This window comes from Lissotriton helveticus, chromosome 1_1, assembly GCF_964261635.1.
Source record: "Lissotriton helveticus chromosome 1_1, aLisHel1.1, whole genome shotgun sequence".
In the NCBI taxonomy this organism is placed as follows: domain Eukaryota; kingdom Metazoa; phylum Chordata; class Amphibia; order Caudata; family Salamandridae; genus Lissotriton; species Lissotriton helveticus.
In genome coordinates this window covers 277,480,550-277,498,375 of record NC_136057.1, presented here as the reverse complement: position 1 = coordinate 277,498,375, position 17,826 = coordinate 277,480,550, and the positions used below count along the sequence as shown (strand labels likewise).

Sequence of the window (17,826 nt, the reverse complement as noted above, 5' to 3'; positions counted from 1 at the left end):
TGATAAATATCACTGACATGCAAAGCGGGGCCCAAGATTGTCACTATCTCCAATTAGCTGTCGCTAACTGGTGTTCGCGACAGCTTGGTAATAGGGAGATAATTTTATCTCCGCTTTCTTGGCTTTTAAAGCCAAAAAAGCGGAGATAAAGCCCTTGATAATATGACAGTTCCAAACTTCTCAAAGGAGCTTTACTGGCTGCAGAACATTTCAAGTCAAAGACTATGCAACCATCTCAAACATTTCTTGTCCAGTTTGTGCCAAGTGAACATTTTCCAAATTAGCTATTTAATTTCTTTGAAACACAGCATCATGGTTGCATCCAGCATTTTCGGGTATTCAAGTTGGCTTATGTAAACTTGACAAGACATCCCTTCAAAAAGTAAGGAAGTGATTTTAACTAGATGATTTGAATCTGAATTGTACTTCAAATTTGACTCGATCTCTAGTTCACTTGGACTACTTTTGACCCATATTTATTTTTGAGTTGGCTTGATTTGGATATTAAAGTTTTTACTACTCAAATTATAATGTTAATTCACTAATAGTTACATTAATACAACATGAGAATTCTCTGAGTAATACCTTGCTGCTTAAGACAAGCTGCCAAGGGGGAGATAAGGGTTTCTTCCAGAAGCCAGGTAAAATCTATGAACAGTCTGAGCCTTGTCAGAACCCCGCAGCAAGAATACAACCTCTCCCACAGTGCAGCATTTAGATTTCCTACAATGTACTACAATGGTTACATAAGTTTATTCTTATCCTATCCATTATACCACTCTTCCATCTGTATTTGATACCATACGTATTACCGTACTCCCTGCTTTATCTCTAGTTTTACTCCTGTACTAAGAATTACCATATAACTCTATTCATCTTGTTATTCTTTTAATCCTTGACATGATTATTATTATTTAGTCATTTGTAAAGCGCAAACAGCTACCCCCGACGGGGGTGTCCCGTCGCTGACAACATGTGAAGTCCAAGAGGGTACAACAGGGAGTTCCAGCAGGCTAGATCTGCGAAAAGCAACCTCGGATGAAAGGAATTTGAATTCTACTGGAAGGGCGTTCCACAATCTAGAAGTGGCCACGACGAATGCTCTACCACCTGTGCGAGTCAGACGAAAGCGTGGGCAGAACATAAGCCCAAGATGCTTGGATCTTAAATCCCTCGTAGCAAGAGATCACCTGATTCTAAGCCTTAAGAATGCCGGGCCACGGCCATTTAGAGCTCTGATGGCAAGGATCAAGGCCTTGACTGGATGCGATATCTCACAGGTAGCCAATGGAGTTTGGCCAGGTGGGGTGAAATCGAGTGGCGATAAGGGATGGTGCAAATCAGCCGGGCCGCTGAATTCTGCACAAGTTGCAGCCGATTAATGAGATATGCAGGGGCGCCAACATATAGACTGTTGGAATAGTCCAGATGAGATGTAATTAGAGCATGTACAACTGCTCTGCGGGACTCGAAAGGTAAAAAAGGAATGATTTTTTTAATCATTCGGAGTTTACCGAAACAAGCTGATGAAACCTTATTGATTTGGGTCTTACAGGACAGTGCTGTGTCAAATTGGAAACCCAAGTTGCGAGCAGCTTGCACAGGTACAGGGGGGGGATTAAGTTGAGAAGGCCACCAAATATTGGAGGGGATGGGAGATTTTTGATTAAAAAATAGCACCTCAGTCTTGTCAGTATTTAATTTTAAATTGTTGGTGGACATCCATGAGGCGATGTTAACCAGACAGTGGCGGAAGTGTGCCATGGAGCTGTCAGAGTGATCCTTAAAAGAAAACACAAGCTGAGTATCATTAGCATAAAAGATCACTCTGACGCCCCATGCCTCGACTAACTCCGCCAATGGCCTTAGGTATACATTAAATAAGAGGGGACTGAGGGCAGATCCCTGCGGTACCCCCATCTCAATGGTTTCTTGGAGGAAACAAAGGGTCCGAGGGAGACCTGTTGAAATCTGTCTGACAAGAAAGATTTCACCCAAGCCAGGGGAGTTCCTCCTACGCCCACCTCCTGTAGGCGAATCAGTAGAGTGTCATGTGAGATGGTATTGAATGCTGCGGATAGGTCGATGAGGACCAGCATGGCCTCCTTGCCCCTATCCACACACTCATGATAAATAACCATGCTTGTGATCACTCTTCCACATACCATACAAAAGGTTACTGGATGGACCCATGTCACGATGAACACTATACTCCTGACCCAGGTATTTACTATATGAATCATTGTTTTTAGTTATTAGATCAACAGAATCAATAGAAGTGGTCTATAAACCCCACAACACATTAATGTGGTAAACTAAACCGCAGAAGAGGTGCAATGATCCTTCATCATGTGGAGTAATTTTGTAACACCAACTATACATACATCCAAGCCATTTCCTGCAAAATGTCTGACATTGCTTTCAGCAGAAACCAGACACTTGCAGTCTTAAACCACACCTTGTCTATAATTTTCAGTCCTCTAAAGATCTGTATTTCAAGCCTTGTTCTGACCTGATTTTGGAATTATAAGTATTTCCTCTGCCACTCTGACCTCCCCAATAGCCAGTACTGTTTCAAATACTCTCTTGAATTCTGTTGGAACCTGTGCCTGCAGCAAGCGTTTCTTAAATGTTAACATCACTCTAGGATGACCACTGTACGGCCATGTACAGCAAGTATGGAAATACACATATATGTTCCAATATACACCTATTCATGATCTTCACAAACAGCAATACAACATGTATAAGTATCATAGCAAAAAAACAATTCTAACCACCAAAAAACAACACTGTGCGCAACCACGTTTTCCATTACCAAAACCTTAAAAGTACACCTTTATTACAGTCTTAGAGAATTCCAGAAGTAAAAAGAGCATGTACTTTCCATTTCATTGCAGCCTCCACACTCCATGCTTAACATAACCCTTGCTTTCAACTTTTACCTTACCTATATAGTAGGTTCTACTTAGTCATGGACCAGGATATGACTTCTTCCTAAGCTCTAGACTAGTGGTCCTTAACCTTGTGACTTCTGTGGCCCCAGACTTAATCATTATTGGGATCTGTGGAATTCCCATTAAGTCATTATTGAATGCTGGGTAACCCAACCTAAGACATTTTGATAATTTGAAAAGCAAACCAATACACTAAATAATGGAAACAAACATTAATACACAAATGCTTAAATACTTTATTTAATTCACAAACAAGAAAATCTAAATGTATATTTTAATAGGAAGGTTGGAGCTTCTTTAAAATATTTTTGTCAATTTAAAAAACAAATACAACATTGAATAAAGGCACCCATGGTTTTCAGTCTAAATAAAAAAGCACGTATTACCATAGTGCTCCCTGGCTCCGAAAGGAATTTCTTTGTGTGTGGATGAGCTCCTTGTGAAAGGGCAGTATGGTATCACTGGAGGAAAATGTGAATGACATAACCACAGGCATACTGATGAAATGTATCTGAAAACCCCTATAAGTAACTATGTAATAAAGGTGATGCTAGTAAAATAAAAATGTTTTGGATAACAAAGACCTTAAAAGCCAATTGTTCTGCTATTGGCTGCCACCCTCTTGCCTTTAAGAAAGAAAGAAAAAAGGAGGAGAAAAGGGAAGAAAAGGGAACAAAGGAAAACAAGAAATAAAATAGGAAAGAAAGTGGAAGGAAGACATAGAAAAGATGAAGGAAGAACTAGGAGACAAAAAAGAAAGGAAAACACATAAAGAAGGAAAGAAAAAATGAAAGAAAAGAAAAAACTATAGGAAAGAAAGAAGGCACATAGAAAGACAAAGAAGAAAAGAAAAAACAAAAAAGAAAAAAGGAAGAAAGGAAGACAGAAAAGAAAGATAGAAAAGAAAACAAATGAAAAATAAAGAAAGAAAGACAAAGGAAAGAAAGAGAAAGAAAATAAATAAAAGTAAGCAAGGAAATGAAGAAAGAGAAAGAAAGAAAGACAAAAAGTTGGAAAGAAGGATGGAAGGAAAGAAAGAAGGCAAAGAAAGAAGGACAGAAAGACAGAAGGAAGGAAAGAAAGCAAGAAAGAAGAAAAGAAATAAGGAAAGAATGAACGAAACAAATAGGGAAAGCAGGAAAGAAATAAGGAAAGCAAGTAACAAGAAGAATGAAAGAAAGAAGAAAAAAGAAAAAAAGCAATAAAGACAGAGAAAAACAAAAGGAGAATGAAAAAAGGAGGGAGGAAAAAAGGAAATTAAAAAACGTGTTACAAGTTCCTCAAATTAAACACAATAAAGGCTAGTTTTCTTCCTGGGCAAAGTATAATAAAGGACCACTGGTGAAATTGAGTTCAGAATAAATGTGTTTGGAAGAATTGTCTGTTTATGGACTCAGGGGTATAATATTGAAGCTGTTAGTTTGTTCACCAAGTAAAAGGAGGACAACTTAATATGCAACGGTTCCAAATGGACACAATCTGTATGTTGTGAAATATCAGCAGTCAGACAAAGTGTGGAATGTTGCCTATGCTCACATCTGGTATAATGCATGCTGCTTTCATCTACGACTCTAAACACAAGTGCAGTTCTAAAGTAATAATAAAGTAAAAACAAAAAACCTTCCACTGAAGGGACCTAAACTACCTTGTGTGTGAATTTGCTCATTGTGAGAGAACATAATGCAGTCACTCAAAGTGAGGCTAACCAGTGACTGAATTAGGCATACACATTGCCCCATGCTGAAGTGGGTAGAAGCAACATTTAAGGCACAACAACTGACCAAAGGATGAAGGGAGGTGGCTGAAAGTCCATTTAAGCATATATATATCATACATGTAATTTTAGTAAAATCAGTATGTCTTGGCTAATGCCAGAGCTGAAGAGAATCCCTTCTAAGCACCTATTAGGACATGCATGCTTACTTGCTGTCCTGGCTCACACAGGCAGATTTATGATTTGGGCTTACAACCCACCACTTTCAAAGCTCACCAGCCACCACGGTGTTATCCCTTAAAGTATATATGGTAGTCTACAAACTGATCTGTAGAGAAAGATCCACAAAAGTGGGGTTCTTTAAGTAAATGGCATAATGTTGAAAGAGGTAGAGCCTAGTGTCTTACTACAAGCTGGTTCAAATAGGGAACCTGAAAAACCTGGAGGCTTCCATTGCATGATGTGAACATCATGATATATACTGTATGTGTAACACACTTTTGTACTCGAGGACTGGACAGACTGATCTAGTTGCGGCTGTACTACAGCGCGGGGTGCTTTTACTCAAAATTACGGATTTGTTCACTTCGAAGCAAGGACACTAGACTCACTCGGAGTCTGAAGCGTGTGGGATGGAATTATCACCACCTATAATGTTACTACCAATGACATTGAAGCCTTGAGAAAGTCGCAGGACGATTTCCTAGTTTGTGCGACGAAACACATGTTGTCTGATCAGAAAGAAAAGAATAAAGAGAAGATTTCTGAAACTGTGTTTATAATTTGTGTAGACTTGCTTTGCTATTTAATATTACTCTACAGACGTGTGCTGAGTATTTTGTGAATAACACACTTTTGTGATCATGAGAAAAGCTGTTAATTTATCTCTGCAAAATGTTCTTTACTCCTTGGTTTATGATGATGGTCCATGGTTTGAAAAACATTATGACTTTTAACTTGTGGGTTGAGTCATACAAATCCAACTTTACATGCTTGCGTCATTTTTACAATGCCAAAAGGAAGGTAAACCTAACAGAAGTATGAAATCCAGAAATGTAATTGTGTAATGGCGAATTGTGTACTTGTGCATAGCTGGGTGCTACTCTTTACACTTCTAAATGGTAATGTGTGATTGCAAAGATAGCATGGTTCTCTAGAAGTATTTTGTTAGTTGGTTGTATTGTGCTGAACAATTTGGTACGGCTGCGGTGCTGTACTGTATAGTGATAGGACTGTACCGAGTGTTCTGGTACCATTGGGGCGCAGTTTGTTGTGCTGCCATAGTGGTGTGGATCACTTTCAAATCATGAATGTGCAGTGAACACTGGTTTTGAGGAGGTTTAATGTGTCCTAGAGAAATAATAAGCTGTGAAGGCAAGGAGATGCAGTGTTCTGTTGCTGTGTATGGGGTGATGTGGGCTAATGTGCAAATAAAAAGTGATATTACTAAGTTAGTGTTGCCTGCTATAATTCTACAGTGGTAGAGCAGATACTGGGATCCAGGTTGAACGTTAGAGCAGAATGCTATGCTATTGTCTCATGTAATTGTCAATGACACCATTTTTTAGCAGTATAATTGATACCATAAAGATGCAGCTTTCACTGGCATCTTGTTGGTGCAGTGTGCTAGAGCACAAGATTGGTGAAGGATGCGACATTGCGTCATTGCTCCACAGTGCTAGTGTTCTATGGATGCTCGAAAATCACACTGATGTTTTCAGCCCCACTATATGCAAGGTGTGGTTGATTACTATGGTGCAGCAGGGAAGAGTCAGTCGATGCCACAGTGATGTGTGTATTTTCATATACACAAGTGTTTGGAAATCTGAATCCATCTATTTAGAAGGTCTTTATTTCTTGTGGAATCACCGTCAACAAAAGCTGTAGCTTCATTGTCAGGGAATCTGAAAACAAATACAGAAAACATATTTTACTATTGCAAAATCTGTGTAACAGGACAGTAGCCGGAGGGTAATGTCTTAGAGAAGTTTCATTTCCTATATCAGCATTTAACAATGGAGAATCACAATGTGGCTAATACTAAGACAACACTAACCACGCCCTTGTTATGGCTCTAACCCTAATTCTATTACTACCATAATAATGACCCTAAGCCTGGCTTTAATTTTAATTCTAAATCTACCCAAATTTTAATCACCAACTTCACACTATCAATGGTTATTATTTGTAAATAATTTGTTTGAATATAATATAGATTACAATAATATGATGGAACAAAGACATCCCAACACATACCACAATGTAAGAGTAACATCAGTCATAGTAAATACCCAATCAGTAACATGCACTTAAATCAGTCCATTTTCACAAACACGAGTTTCCTAAATTTGTACTCTAGCACAAATAAACTCAGCCTAATGGACAATACAGAGGGCCCTAAATGCAATCCAGTCTCGGATTAGTAACCAGTAAAGATTAGGCAATGCATGGAAGACTGATTGGAACATTCGCTGCTGGATAATCATATATAGGGCATTACAGTAATCAATTTTGGATAGCACAAGACAGTATTACTGAAGTTCAAACAGGATGCAGCAAGATTTTTTTATTATCCTCAGAGTATGGAAAGAGGAATAAATGACTGCGTTGATTTGACCCTAGAAGGTCAGCTTGTTGTCAAATATAATACCTAAGTTCCTTACTTTCCTTATGGTCGTTGGAAGAGTTCCTAAGTCCTGCGTCCACCAAATGGCAGACTAAAATGAAATATCACTGTCAAGCAGAAGGACCTCTGTCTTTCCAGAGTTAAGTTTATGGCAATTGTTTTGCATCTATTTGACCACTTCCATCATATAGTCATGGAACCTTTTAGCTGCGTCAGGCACATCACTTGAAATGGAGACAATGTGCATGTCATCTGCATAACAGACTATAGAAAAACCCAAAGGACTGATCAGAGTGACCAGGGGTGTTATGTATATATTAAAAAGCGTAGGACTTAATGAAGGCCCTTTAGGAACCCCACTGAGGAGCAAGAAAGCCCTGCATACCAAATTATCAAGGGCAACTGTAGGAAAGCACCCCTTTTTGCATGGTTACACCCACATTTTGCCTGATAGTTGATGCATTTCAACTTGATGTGCCCTGGGTCCCTGCCAATCAGGTTCCCAGGGCCTGTGTTCTTTTCCTAAAATGTACCTTTGCACCCACAATTGGCACAACCACAGGTAAGCCCCTTGTAAAAGATACCTTTGGTACCAAGGGCACTGTGACCTGGAAGGCCTCTAAGGGCTGCAGCTCCTTTTGTGTCACCCTTAGAGACCCAGCATTTTAACACCTACACACTGCCATTGCAGGCTGTGTGTTTTGCTGCAGAGAAAAGTGAAGAGTCAACATGGCACACATTCCTGTGTACCATGCCTGCAACCCACTGCCTGGGGCCTGGGTAAGTCACCCCTCTAGCAGGGTGCACTAGGTGGGGGGACGGTTGCATGAGCACTGTACCCCTATGGTGCCTAAGTCCATTCTTAAAGTGTACATGGTCGGGGAGTTGATCATTATGAACTCCACAGCTCCATAATGGCTTCACTGAAACCTGGGAAGTTTGGTAGCAAACTCCTCATTACATTAAACTCACACTGCGGTCAGAGTGGGATTTAATGCCAAATTAACTCAGAGGGCATCTTAGAGATGCCCCTGAAAAACGACCAGCCTTGCTGTGGTTCCTGAATGGCTGCCTATCATTTTCCTCACCAGACAGGACTCCTCGGTAGAAGGCCACCACTCTCGGTGAAGAAACAAAACCCATCTTTGGCAGCGGTGTCATGCCTCCTCCCCCAGGAGGAACTGAGTTCATGAAGATAAAGCTTCAAAGCTGGCCGACTATGTAAGTTGACCCTGTATTGTACTGCCCCCAGCAACTGTCTCTCACCGGTTCTGACCCCCACTTTGGGCTGAGAGCCGGCGAGATAACCAAGTTAGGAGGAAAGGTGTGCCCACCTTTGCCAACCCCACCCCTCAGGTGGGAGGAGGCTAGGTGAAGTACATATCTCATTCCCCTCCATCTTGAAGATGAGGGGTCCAATCAATTAGAGAGGCTTGTGTCCCCTCCCACTGGAAGGTAGCATAATAGGGGGTGTACATATCCCAAGGTAGGGACCTATTGGTCCTGACCTGCACACCATTGTAAACACCCCTAAATTTAGTATTTAGGGGCTACCCAGAACCTTGCCTCCTCAGATTTTAGGAATAAAGAAGAAGGACCGAAGAGCCATGCTGACCCAGAAAGAAGATGACTCCAACTGTTTTGGCCCAAGCCCTCCCACCTGTCCCAACTACAACCTGCCTGCAGCGAAACCCTGGTGTGTACAGCAGCCCCGGAACACGGAGGACCAGCCCTGCCTTAGTCTCATGGACTCTGTCTCCTGTGAGACCCGGATTTGCTCAACCCAAGACTCCAAAACAGAACCTGGATCCAGGCGGCTCTGCGGTTCTGCACCCGACACCCACAGCCGAGTTCGAGTGGCCCAAACAAATGAGGACAAACACTCAAGGAGGTCTCCTCAGTGATCCTGCAGCCTCAAACTGAGAAGTCCCCCAGCCATAATCCAAGCTGGTAAGAAGATCTGATGCCTAAAGACACCCCTTCACTCCACGTTCCATGGCCTAGGGTGGCCCAACCGACAGTGTCCAGGCGTCCCCCAAGAACTCAACGTACCTCTCTTTCTGGTGTTCACCCTCAGGAAGTCCCCTTGACAGAGCCTGCAACTTCTTTTCCAAACCAGATATCTCCATTGCAAACCACAGGGCTCCGGACGTCTTCTTGGCACTCTGCATCCAGTCGCCTATGTGCTGTTGGTGGTGCAACTTGTGTGCTGAATGTTGGCCCCTGAAGTGCTGATCCTAACCCCAGGAACTTTGCTCTAACAATCGAGTGGCCTGCTCATAAGCAGCCCCTGACTGAAGGCCCCCTAGCCCCACTGGCTAACATTGGGACTCTGCACCCAGTCACTCTAGTACTGCCGGTAGTGCAATTTGAGTGTCTACCGGATCCTTGGATCTAACCCCAAAAGCTATTCTTGCAGGTTGTTTACTTATCTGCAAACCGGTAACCAACTTTTCTCCCATAGGATCCAATGTTGTGATTTTTGTCCCCCAAAAATTGTGTTGAACTGACTTTTTGTATGAAAACTAAACCAACTATCTTAGAATCAAAAACTATAGTACTTACCTGTGTTTTGTAAGATAAATTGTGTGGTATCTCAGCATATCACCCCAAGTAGTTAAAGTAACTGAAAAATAATCTACCCGTAATCCAAAGTAATTGTATTCAAAACTGTTTTAAAAGCAAATACAAACCTGAAACAGGCTCCTCACAGGCTCAGGAAAGCATGACCACATCACACCTGATCTATGCCAACTGAATTGGCTGTCCATTGACGCAAGAATCAAATATAAGATAGCTTGCTTGACTCACAACGCTCAGCACCATAACACGGCCCCTTACCTAGCAAATAAATTAGAAGTACTAACACACTACTGCTGAAACCCCCAAATTTAAAAAAGAAGATAACTTACAACCGCGTTTTTCCGATTTTGCACCGAAAATATGGAATGCTCTCCCACCAGAAATCAGAATAATTTCTTCATTCTCCTCTTGTAAAAAAGAAGTCAAACGCCTGCTCATAAACAGACACTGGAGACAATAGTTCTGTAACTTAAACCTTTGAAATGACCCTTCATTGTCCTCTCCTACCTCGATGCAATCCGCTTACTGTTCAATATGCTGATGTTCATATCCATTTGCCTTTAATGCTTTTAATGTTTTTGCATAGATTTCTATGCTTCTTTGCATGCCAAAGTTCAACCAGCAGACGTAGTTGTACACTGCTCTGGTACCGACCGGGTCAGTAACATTGTACCCTGGAAGCTGTGCCCATGCACGAGCGCACAGGGCCCTTCCAAAGAGTGCACACAGTCTATCAAAGCACGCACGTCTTAGCTTCACAAGGGAACTTGTCCATTTACTAGCCACGACCTTTTAAATAAGAGCGCTGAGTAAAGTACAGTCTTTTACTTGGTGGTGAAGTGCAGTGTGCATCTAAAACGCAAGGGGGAGCAGCAGTTTTTAACTTTCAGGTTAAGGCCTGTGGAATGCCATACAGTCTAGGGCAGGCAGCAGTTCTACTTTCTGCTTTTGCTTTTTGTGTCAGAGGGGTGGGGGGGCTGTTGTGTTGTGGGCTCTGGGCCCACATACTGCAGACGGACTGACACAGACACGGTGGTGATGGTTAGTTAACTGGCCACGAGCACATGCACCCGGGCGCTTTTATTAGTAGGCTCACGTCACTCGTGACGCCTGTGAGGGATGCGTGTGGGGGTGCAAGTGTGCCCACTCCCATAGGAGAGTGTCTCTAAACTCTATGCCTGTGGAGACTCTAGAACGTGTCTCGCAGGACACAACATTCCTCCCAAATTTTAATAAAAACAAAGGTTCCCTAGTCCCACCTGTATGGAGAAATAACAATGAAATGTACACCACAGGGTTCATCAGCTTCCCGGGTCAGCCATCCAGAAGACAGCAGACCAGGACTGGTGACTCCGACGGTAGCAGGACGATCTTGGCGGTCTCTCATCATTTAACCTTTTGATTCAGGACACAAACGTTTGCTTGGAGATGTTAGCTGCACTGTAGTAACATGCCGGTGGAAGCATGCCCTTTGGTCCCAGGTGGCTTCCTTTCGCTGACCTTGAGGATGGTATGTGGTGATTAATAACAGTTCATTAACTGTGTGAGTCAAGATCATGGTTGGAGTCCATGGTGAAAGTTCACTCGATTATTTCTGGATCGCCTAAACTCTCTCTTAGGCTGTCTTGCTGTTTCTGGTGACCAGTCGGTGGGGCAATGTCTCTTCCAGCTCTCCTGCCTTTGGGGGGCCCTTCTTTGGGCTTGGGCTTGCCAAGGGACTGCTGATAGGCTGCGATTGGGGCTGCGTATGTGCCGGCTGGGGGCAGCTGCAAACCGCCGAGGAGCCATTAGCCAGTCTCTCGCACAAACCTCAAGGGTGTATGGATCTTGGTCAGGAAATTCTCTCGCTGCCGCAGTTCAGGTGCAGACCAGGTTAGCAGGTGGCCTCTGAGTCTTCTTGTTGGCTAGCTTGGCAATAGCGTAGGACTCCAATCCATGGTGTCGGTAGACGTACTTAAGAAGATTGCAAGTGCTGCAAAATACGGCGGCCAGATTAGTCCTCAGACTCCCCAAAAGAACGGCATCCAAGCCTACTCTGGTTGCCCTTCACTGGCTTCCTATAAAGAAAAGGATCCTCTTTAAAGCTCTCCTTTTCTGCTATAGGATAATTTCTGCAAAAGCGCCGGAATATTTGAAGGATCTAGCTATCCCCTATCTGCCCCAAAGAGCACTTCGCTCAATGGGTATGGGTCTCCTTACAGTTCCTCGTGTAAGAAGGGCCAGGATGGGAGGTCGCTCCTTTCGGGTGTTGGCAGCCACCCAATGGAACATCCTTCCAACTGAGATCAGACTAGCCAAAACTGAAACTATGTTCAGGAAGCTTTTAAAAACACATTTGTTTGCCCTCTAGGGATTGCTGTTTCTGCTCTCTTGACTCTCTCTCCACAGCGCGGGGATACGCCGGGATGGCGTCACCAGGCGCTTTATAAACCCCTTTATTATTATTATTATTATTATTATTATTATTATTATTATTATTATTATTATTATTATGGTTAGGACTGGCATGGTGGCATTGCCAGCCGGGTAGTGAATCTGGACAATGGCGGGTGATGACTTGCCTTGATGGATGCAGGTGTTTAGTCTGGAGTCGATCACCCGAGGCAGGGAGTGGTCAGGTAGCTCCATTTTCTCTGGGGAGGCACTTGCATTCATGTACTTGGATTCTTGGGCTGTTGGGAATTTGATGATAGAGGAGTGATGAACACGCTGAGAAACGTAAGGCTTGAGACTCGTGCAGGCGGTGCGGCTTACTCTCGGACTCCAACTGTGCGGTTGCCAGTTCCTTCTCAGGTTATCCCCCTCTTCCCTTGCTGTCGCTGTGTCGCTGTGTCAGGACTCACTCCTGTTACAGCTTGGGTTTTCTTCATTGTCTGACCCTGCCACTCACGACTACCTCTTCTGACCTCAGCTGGTTGTCTGATTCTTGGTGTAGACCCTCCGGTCACACTTCCACGTTTCTTGCTGAGTGCGGTGTCATGTACATGGCACTGATGACGTAGCTGCCTTGGGGCCTGGAAGACAGGTGGCGGTGATTAACTAGGAGAGGAAGTTTTGGAATGGACGTCGTAGTAATGTGACCACCTCTTCTGAATATTATCTTGCACCTCTTGCATTTGCGGTAAGGGGCAGGGATGCCGTTCGACTCCAAATGCCGACACTCTGGGCTGAACGGTCAAATTGTGAAGCAAAGGGAGCAATGTGATCTGTGCTTGTTGCGGCTTACGTGTGGTTCTCCCTTGGTGCTCTCGCCAGGGCCGTCAGTTCGCCTTGGTGGCTGTCTGGTGTCTTTGGAGGTGTTCTCAGCTTGTGGTGCTACGAGTCCTCGTGCTTCTTCTGTCGTTGTCTTTGACACACCCAGCTCTTCTGGGTGACACGATCTCCAGTCTTCTTCTGCTTCTCCTCCAGGTGCAGTGACATGCACCATGTTCTAACAAGGCCAACGGGTCTATTAACTTCAATGGTCTCCGGACCATACAGGTGAAATTTCAGTCTCTGTTCTCGGTTGCATGGTGAGCAGTCACTCATCTTGGGTGCTCCTTCTTCAGGCAGCTTCTTAACGCTCCTACTCCGGGTGTTCCCTCTCCAGGGAATGGCTTCCACAGGCATAGCGATCTGTCCAAAACTCTTACTCCAGGTGTTCCCTCTCCAGGGAATGGCTTGCCCGGGCAGTGGTGAGCTGTTCACTTGTAGTGTGCGACTCTCCTCTTGTCAGCCTTGGATCACTGATGACTCCTGCTTGAAGCAGTGTGAGGGAGGACACTGTGCTGCGTTTGGCCCCTTTTGGGCTCCGTTGCTGGTGCTGCTGTGGAGATGTAGGGGCTCTCCCTGCTGACTCCAGCAGTGCTTCTTCCTTTTGGAGAGATATCTTTTCATCCTGAGCGTGCACCTGTGCTGGCGCGCTTCTGGGTGGCTGCGGTGTGCACCTTGGACTGCACGCTCTTCTTTGCTAGGACACCCTCTTCTGGCACCGGTCATGTGATGTGATGTGCTCCTTCATTGCCAGGGTGCCATCTTCTGGCACTTGCCGTGCCTGCTTTCCTTCCTTGCGGTGGTGCTCGTTGACCGCCAGGGGCATATGGCGCTCTTCTCAGGTGTGGTGGTGTTGGGCCGAGGCTGGTGGCGCGCTCTCTGCACCAGTCTTTTCGTGCGATGTCAGTGGAGATGGCTCCCTCAAACTGTTGCTGGGTGAATGGTCGTCCACTCTTGCTAGTGAGGTTGTTGACACAGCATTTGTGTGGCTATTGTTTGAGCTTGGTCAGCGCAGACCTGGGCTGGTGAAGCTTTGGGCTTCCTGGGAGCCCCGGCTGATGTGCCACAGTCTTTTCTTTGATGTAGCTTCAAGCTCTAGGGATGCTCTTGCAATGTTTTTGCTGTTTGTTCTTTAGCGATGTGGGTGCAGTGTTCAGTTACTTCATGCACACACTGTATTGCTGCTTGGGTACTTGCGGGTAGCTCTGTGTTTTCCTGGGGCCTATTTTGCTTTGACCGGCTTGTGTCCTCACTCGACTGCTTAATTCAGCCTAGCTGTTCTTCTGAAGTCTTTTTCCCTTATGAGAGTTTCTCTGCTTTGTAGTATGTGAGGTTCACTACGGCAGCATACCACCAGGTGGCGCCCTGTTTTCTGTCCTCAGGCTGTTGCAGCAGTTGACAGTCTAAAACTGGAAAAGGCACCTGCAGGTAGGGACGTGCCTTGCCATTGAGTCTCCTTGCGTTCTTTTTGTGGCTGGGACTTTGTCATAGTGAGTTGCTCCAAATACAGCGTTACCCTGTGGCAAGGACGTTTTAGTCTTGTCTTCCCCAGTTTGGGTGCTGCCCGCGTTGCTTCGTGCAGGCACTAGGTGGCGCTGTTGCTGTTTGGCTTGCCCTGCAGGTTCTCTTCACTCGCTGCATCGGCTTTGGGCCAGCCGAGACTCTCTCTCCCTTCCAGATGGGATGACCACTTCTCCCACTTCTTTTCCGTTGCTTCGGGTCCGGCTCTCGCAGGGATCAGAGACTGACGCCGGAGTCCGGGCTCGGTATGTTTTCCATTGCTGGTGTTGCGGACAGTGAGAGTGAGGTGTGGGGGCAGACTAGTCGCCATCAATGGGCTGCAGCGCCAGCATAAGGCATCACGGATAGTGCCCCTCATGTGCTGTGGCTTCTTTTCTACCCCCTTTTCATTTCACACGCAAGAGGATGTGTAGCACAGTGCTGGAACGTGCCGATTCAGAGCTCCCTACTGGCCGGGCACCAGGCCGCCATATCCTAATGTACGCCCCCTCCGTTCGCTCACTTGGCTGTTCTGTGTGGGGTTGTAAGTGCTCTCCCGGGGCTCAAACAGTCACTGGGAGCAGCTTTGTCTCCCTTCACGCTCAGTGCAGACACAGAGAGCAGGACAGCTTGTGGGTGCATCAGGGTGTGCAGGAGTATCCACTGACCTTGCTGTCGGGCTGGCCGGTTCCAGGGTTATAGCAGTGACAATGTGAATGTGTCTGCGGGTGCCCGCTGATACTTCCCTCGTGGTACAGGTTCAGGCACTGGGCGGCTGCAGCCTTTTCTACTACAGTGCTGCATGGACAGCTCGGTCGCATCACTCTGGTCCCATTGTGTCAGCTCTAAGCATTGAGGTGCCGGGAATTTACTACCCGGTTTCTGCCACTGCCGGCCATGTATTGCATCGGGGGCCTCCCTCGCTGTATCGAGCTGGTGCATGAGAGCAGACTGCTGGCGGAAGGGCTGTGCTTGCCGCTGCAGCTCTGACTTTCTTGACCTCACACTACTAGGATTGAAGCCGCCCTATGGTGTGTGACCATGCTGGTGCTTACTGCGTCTGTATTTGCAGGTCGGGCTCGTCGTACATGCCTCATCCTCTTCTGCCCTCATTGATAGCGCCCAGCATCAGCCTTCCGTGGTGTCTGGTCGTGCAAGCAGTGGCTATGATGGGGGAGGTACGCCACAATCCCTCTGCTTGTCCGGTGGCAGAGGTGGCATGCCTTACAGGCATACCGGTGCATGGTGCCTCAGGCTACCTTTCTCATCGGGGCACAACAGAGAGTCAACCGGTGTACAAGCGGGGTCAGACCCGCTCGTTGCCATTGTTGTGGGCTCTGGGCCCACATACTGCAGACGTACTGACCCAGACATGGTGGTGATGGTTAGTTAACTGGCCATGAGCACGTGCACCTGGGCCCTTTTATTAGAAGGCTCACGTCACTCGTGACGCCTGTGAGGGGTGTGTGTGGGGTGCAAGTGTGCCCACTCCCATAGGGGACTGGCTATAAACTCTATGCCTGTCGAGACACTAGAATGTGTCTCGCAGGACACAACAGGGTCCTGCGCACACACACCAGAAATGTGTATTTTTTAATTTCAGTAAGTCTGCTCGGTTTGTAGCATCTGCGCAGCACGCACATCTTAAAATAAACAATTTCTTATTTCATTTTGATTTGCTATGCTTGTGAGCATTTGTCAAATTTCAGCTGTTTGCACTGTAGAATCGGAGCTGCTTTGCACTTTCATTGTGATAACATGAACTGTAAACAACATGGCGGTCCCTACAGTGCAGGCCGTGTTTTCTCTCTCCCCGTGATCCCCTACCCACCTCCCCAACCAGCTATACATTTATACAATCCGGTATAGACCGGCCCCTTGTCGAATTCGTTAAAATTCAATACTGAAACTGTTGTGCTTTAGGTTCAGACTTTGAGCCGGGTAAATATCATGATGGACATCTCAGATTTTCTTTATGGCATTGCTCTGTTGCTGTGCGGCTTTAGCACTTGGTGCAGTCATACCTGGCAATTACCTTGTGGGATAGGGGGATGTTCAAAATAACTTTTAGGTTTAAAAGCAGGTGCTACAGATTTCTTTTCGTTTCCAGCAGTTTCATGCAACAATTAAAGTGTCAAGACAACCTGTTAAATCTAAGGTCAAGGGACAATCGATATTTGCCCGGCGGTATCGCCTCTTTAACCCACGAATTATTATCAATGAAGAGGCAGGCGCTGGAGACGGGAAGGCAGGAAACAAGGTTTATTCTCTCCGGAGGAGAACACATCAGTTCAGACAGCAGGTATCGTCATGAGGTGCTCTACCCGCATCTCTGAGGTCTGGCCTCTTATACACAGTTTTATTGCTTTATTACATACAACACATTCTTGGCAATGCTTTGATGTACGGAAGGATATCCTCCGAATCTCCCCCTCAGGCCCGTTCCCACACACATTTACAGTTGAAGTCCTCACCCCGGTCACAACAGGTGATGACTACCGCGCAGCTGGACATTCCGCCGATTCATGGAATGTGGGGGTTTGGTCGGATCTCATAGGGTGAGGGCTGTGATCAACTCGGGGGTCCTTTGATGAGGGAAGCTTTCTACTGTACGGGGAGGGGCAAGGAACAGTATCGGCAGAGCTAGGTGTCGGCCTGGGAACGAGGAAGACAAACGGGCACACAGGAAAAGGGGATTTGTATCAAAGAGGGCCTGGGACCATGAAAGGAAGGAAGGGAGGTGTCGCGCTGGGGACAGGATGGGGTTCTGAGGCAGAGCTGCGCTGAAGAGGGGTTTATGACCCAAGGCATGTGCGAGCGGGGGTTGTCAGAGTGCGGGCTTTGTGAGGGAGGAGGGCTATGCTGGGGGCCAGTGGCATGCAAAAGGGTTGTTCTGATCGAGGCATCTAAAATGGCGGGTGCGCACGACAAAAAGTGTGGCATCAGGGGAAAAGGCAAGATGGCGCAGATAATGTTTACCAAACCGTACTAATTTTCCACAGTCCTCCCTTTAACATATCCAAGACATCTTGCTGGCCTATTTCCTATTCACGTCTACTGTGGTGGTCATAAGAAAAAGCAGTCGGAACCCAGGTGAAGGAGTCATAAACATTACATTTAAATCTTTCATCTTAGGAGGCGGGTCTATCGATAAAAACTTGTTTGCAGGAAAGTCATAGTAATGCAATATCGGA

General features: G+C 45.6%; 1 protein-coding gene and 1 long non-coding RNA gene across 2 annotated transcripts in view; one reads left to right on the top strand and one right to left on the bottom strand.

Annotated features, from left to right (window-relative positions):
• Nucleotides 1-6,345: 6,345 nt before the first annotated feature.
• The window catches only part of LOC144769361 (cystine/glutamate transporter-like), a 368,176-nt gene continuing 356,695 nt past the window's right edge, over nt 6,346-17,826 (bottom strand). Inside the window, exon 12 of the mRNA XM_078653416.1 lies at nt 6,346-6,575. Within this exon, the coding sequence (XP_078509542.1) occupies nt 6,511-6,575 (65 nt within the window). The 3' untranslated portion in view covers nt 6,346-6,510. The remainder of the gene's footprint in view (nt 6,576-17,826) is intronic.
• The window catches only part of LOC144769353 (uncharacterized), a 54,738-nt gene continuing 51,694 nt past the window's right edge, over nt 14,783-17,826 (top strand). Inside the window, exon 1 of the long non-coding RNA XR_013598691.1 lies at nt 14,783-14,898. This is a non-coding gene — a long non-coding RNA (uncharacterized LOC144769353). The remainder of the gene's footprint in view (nt 14,899-17,826) is intronic.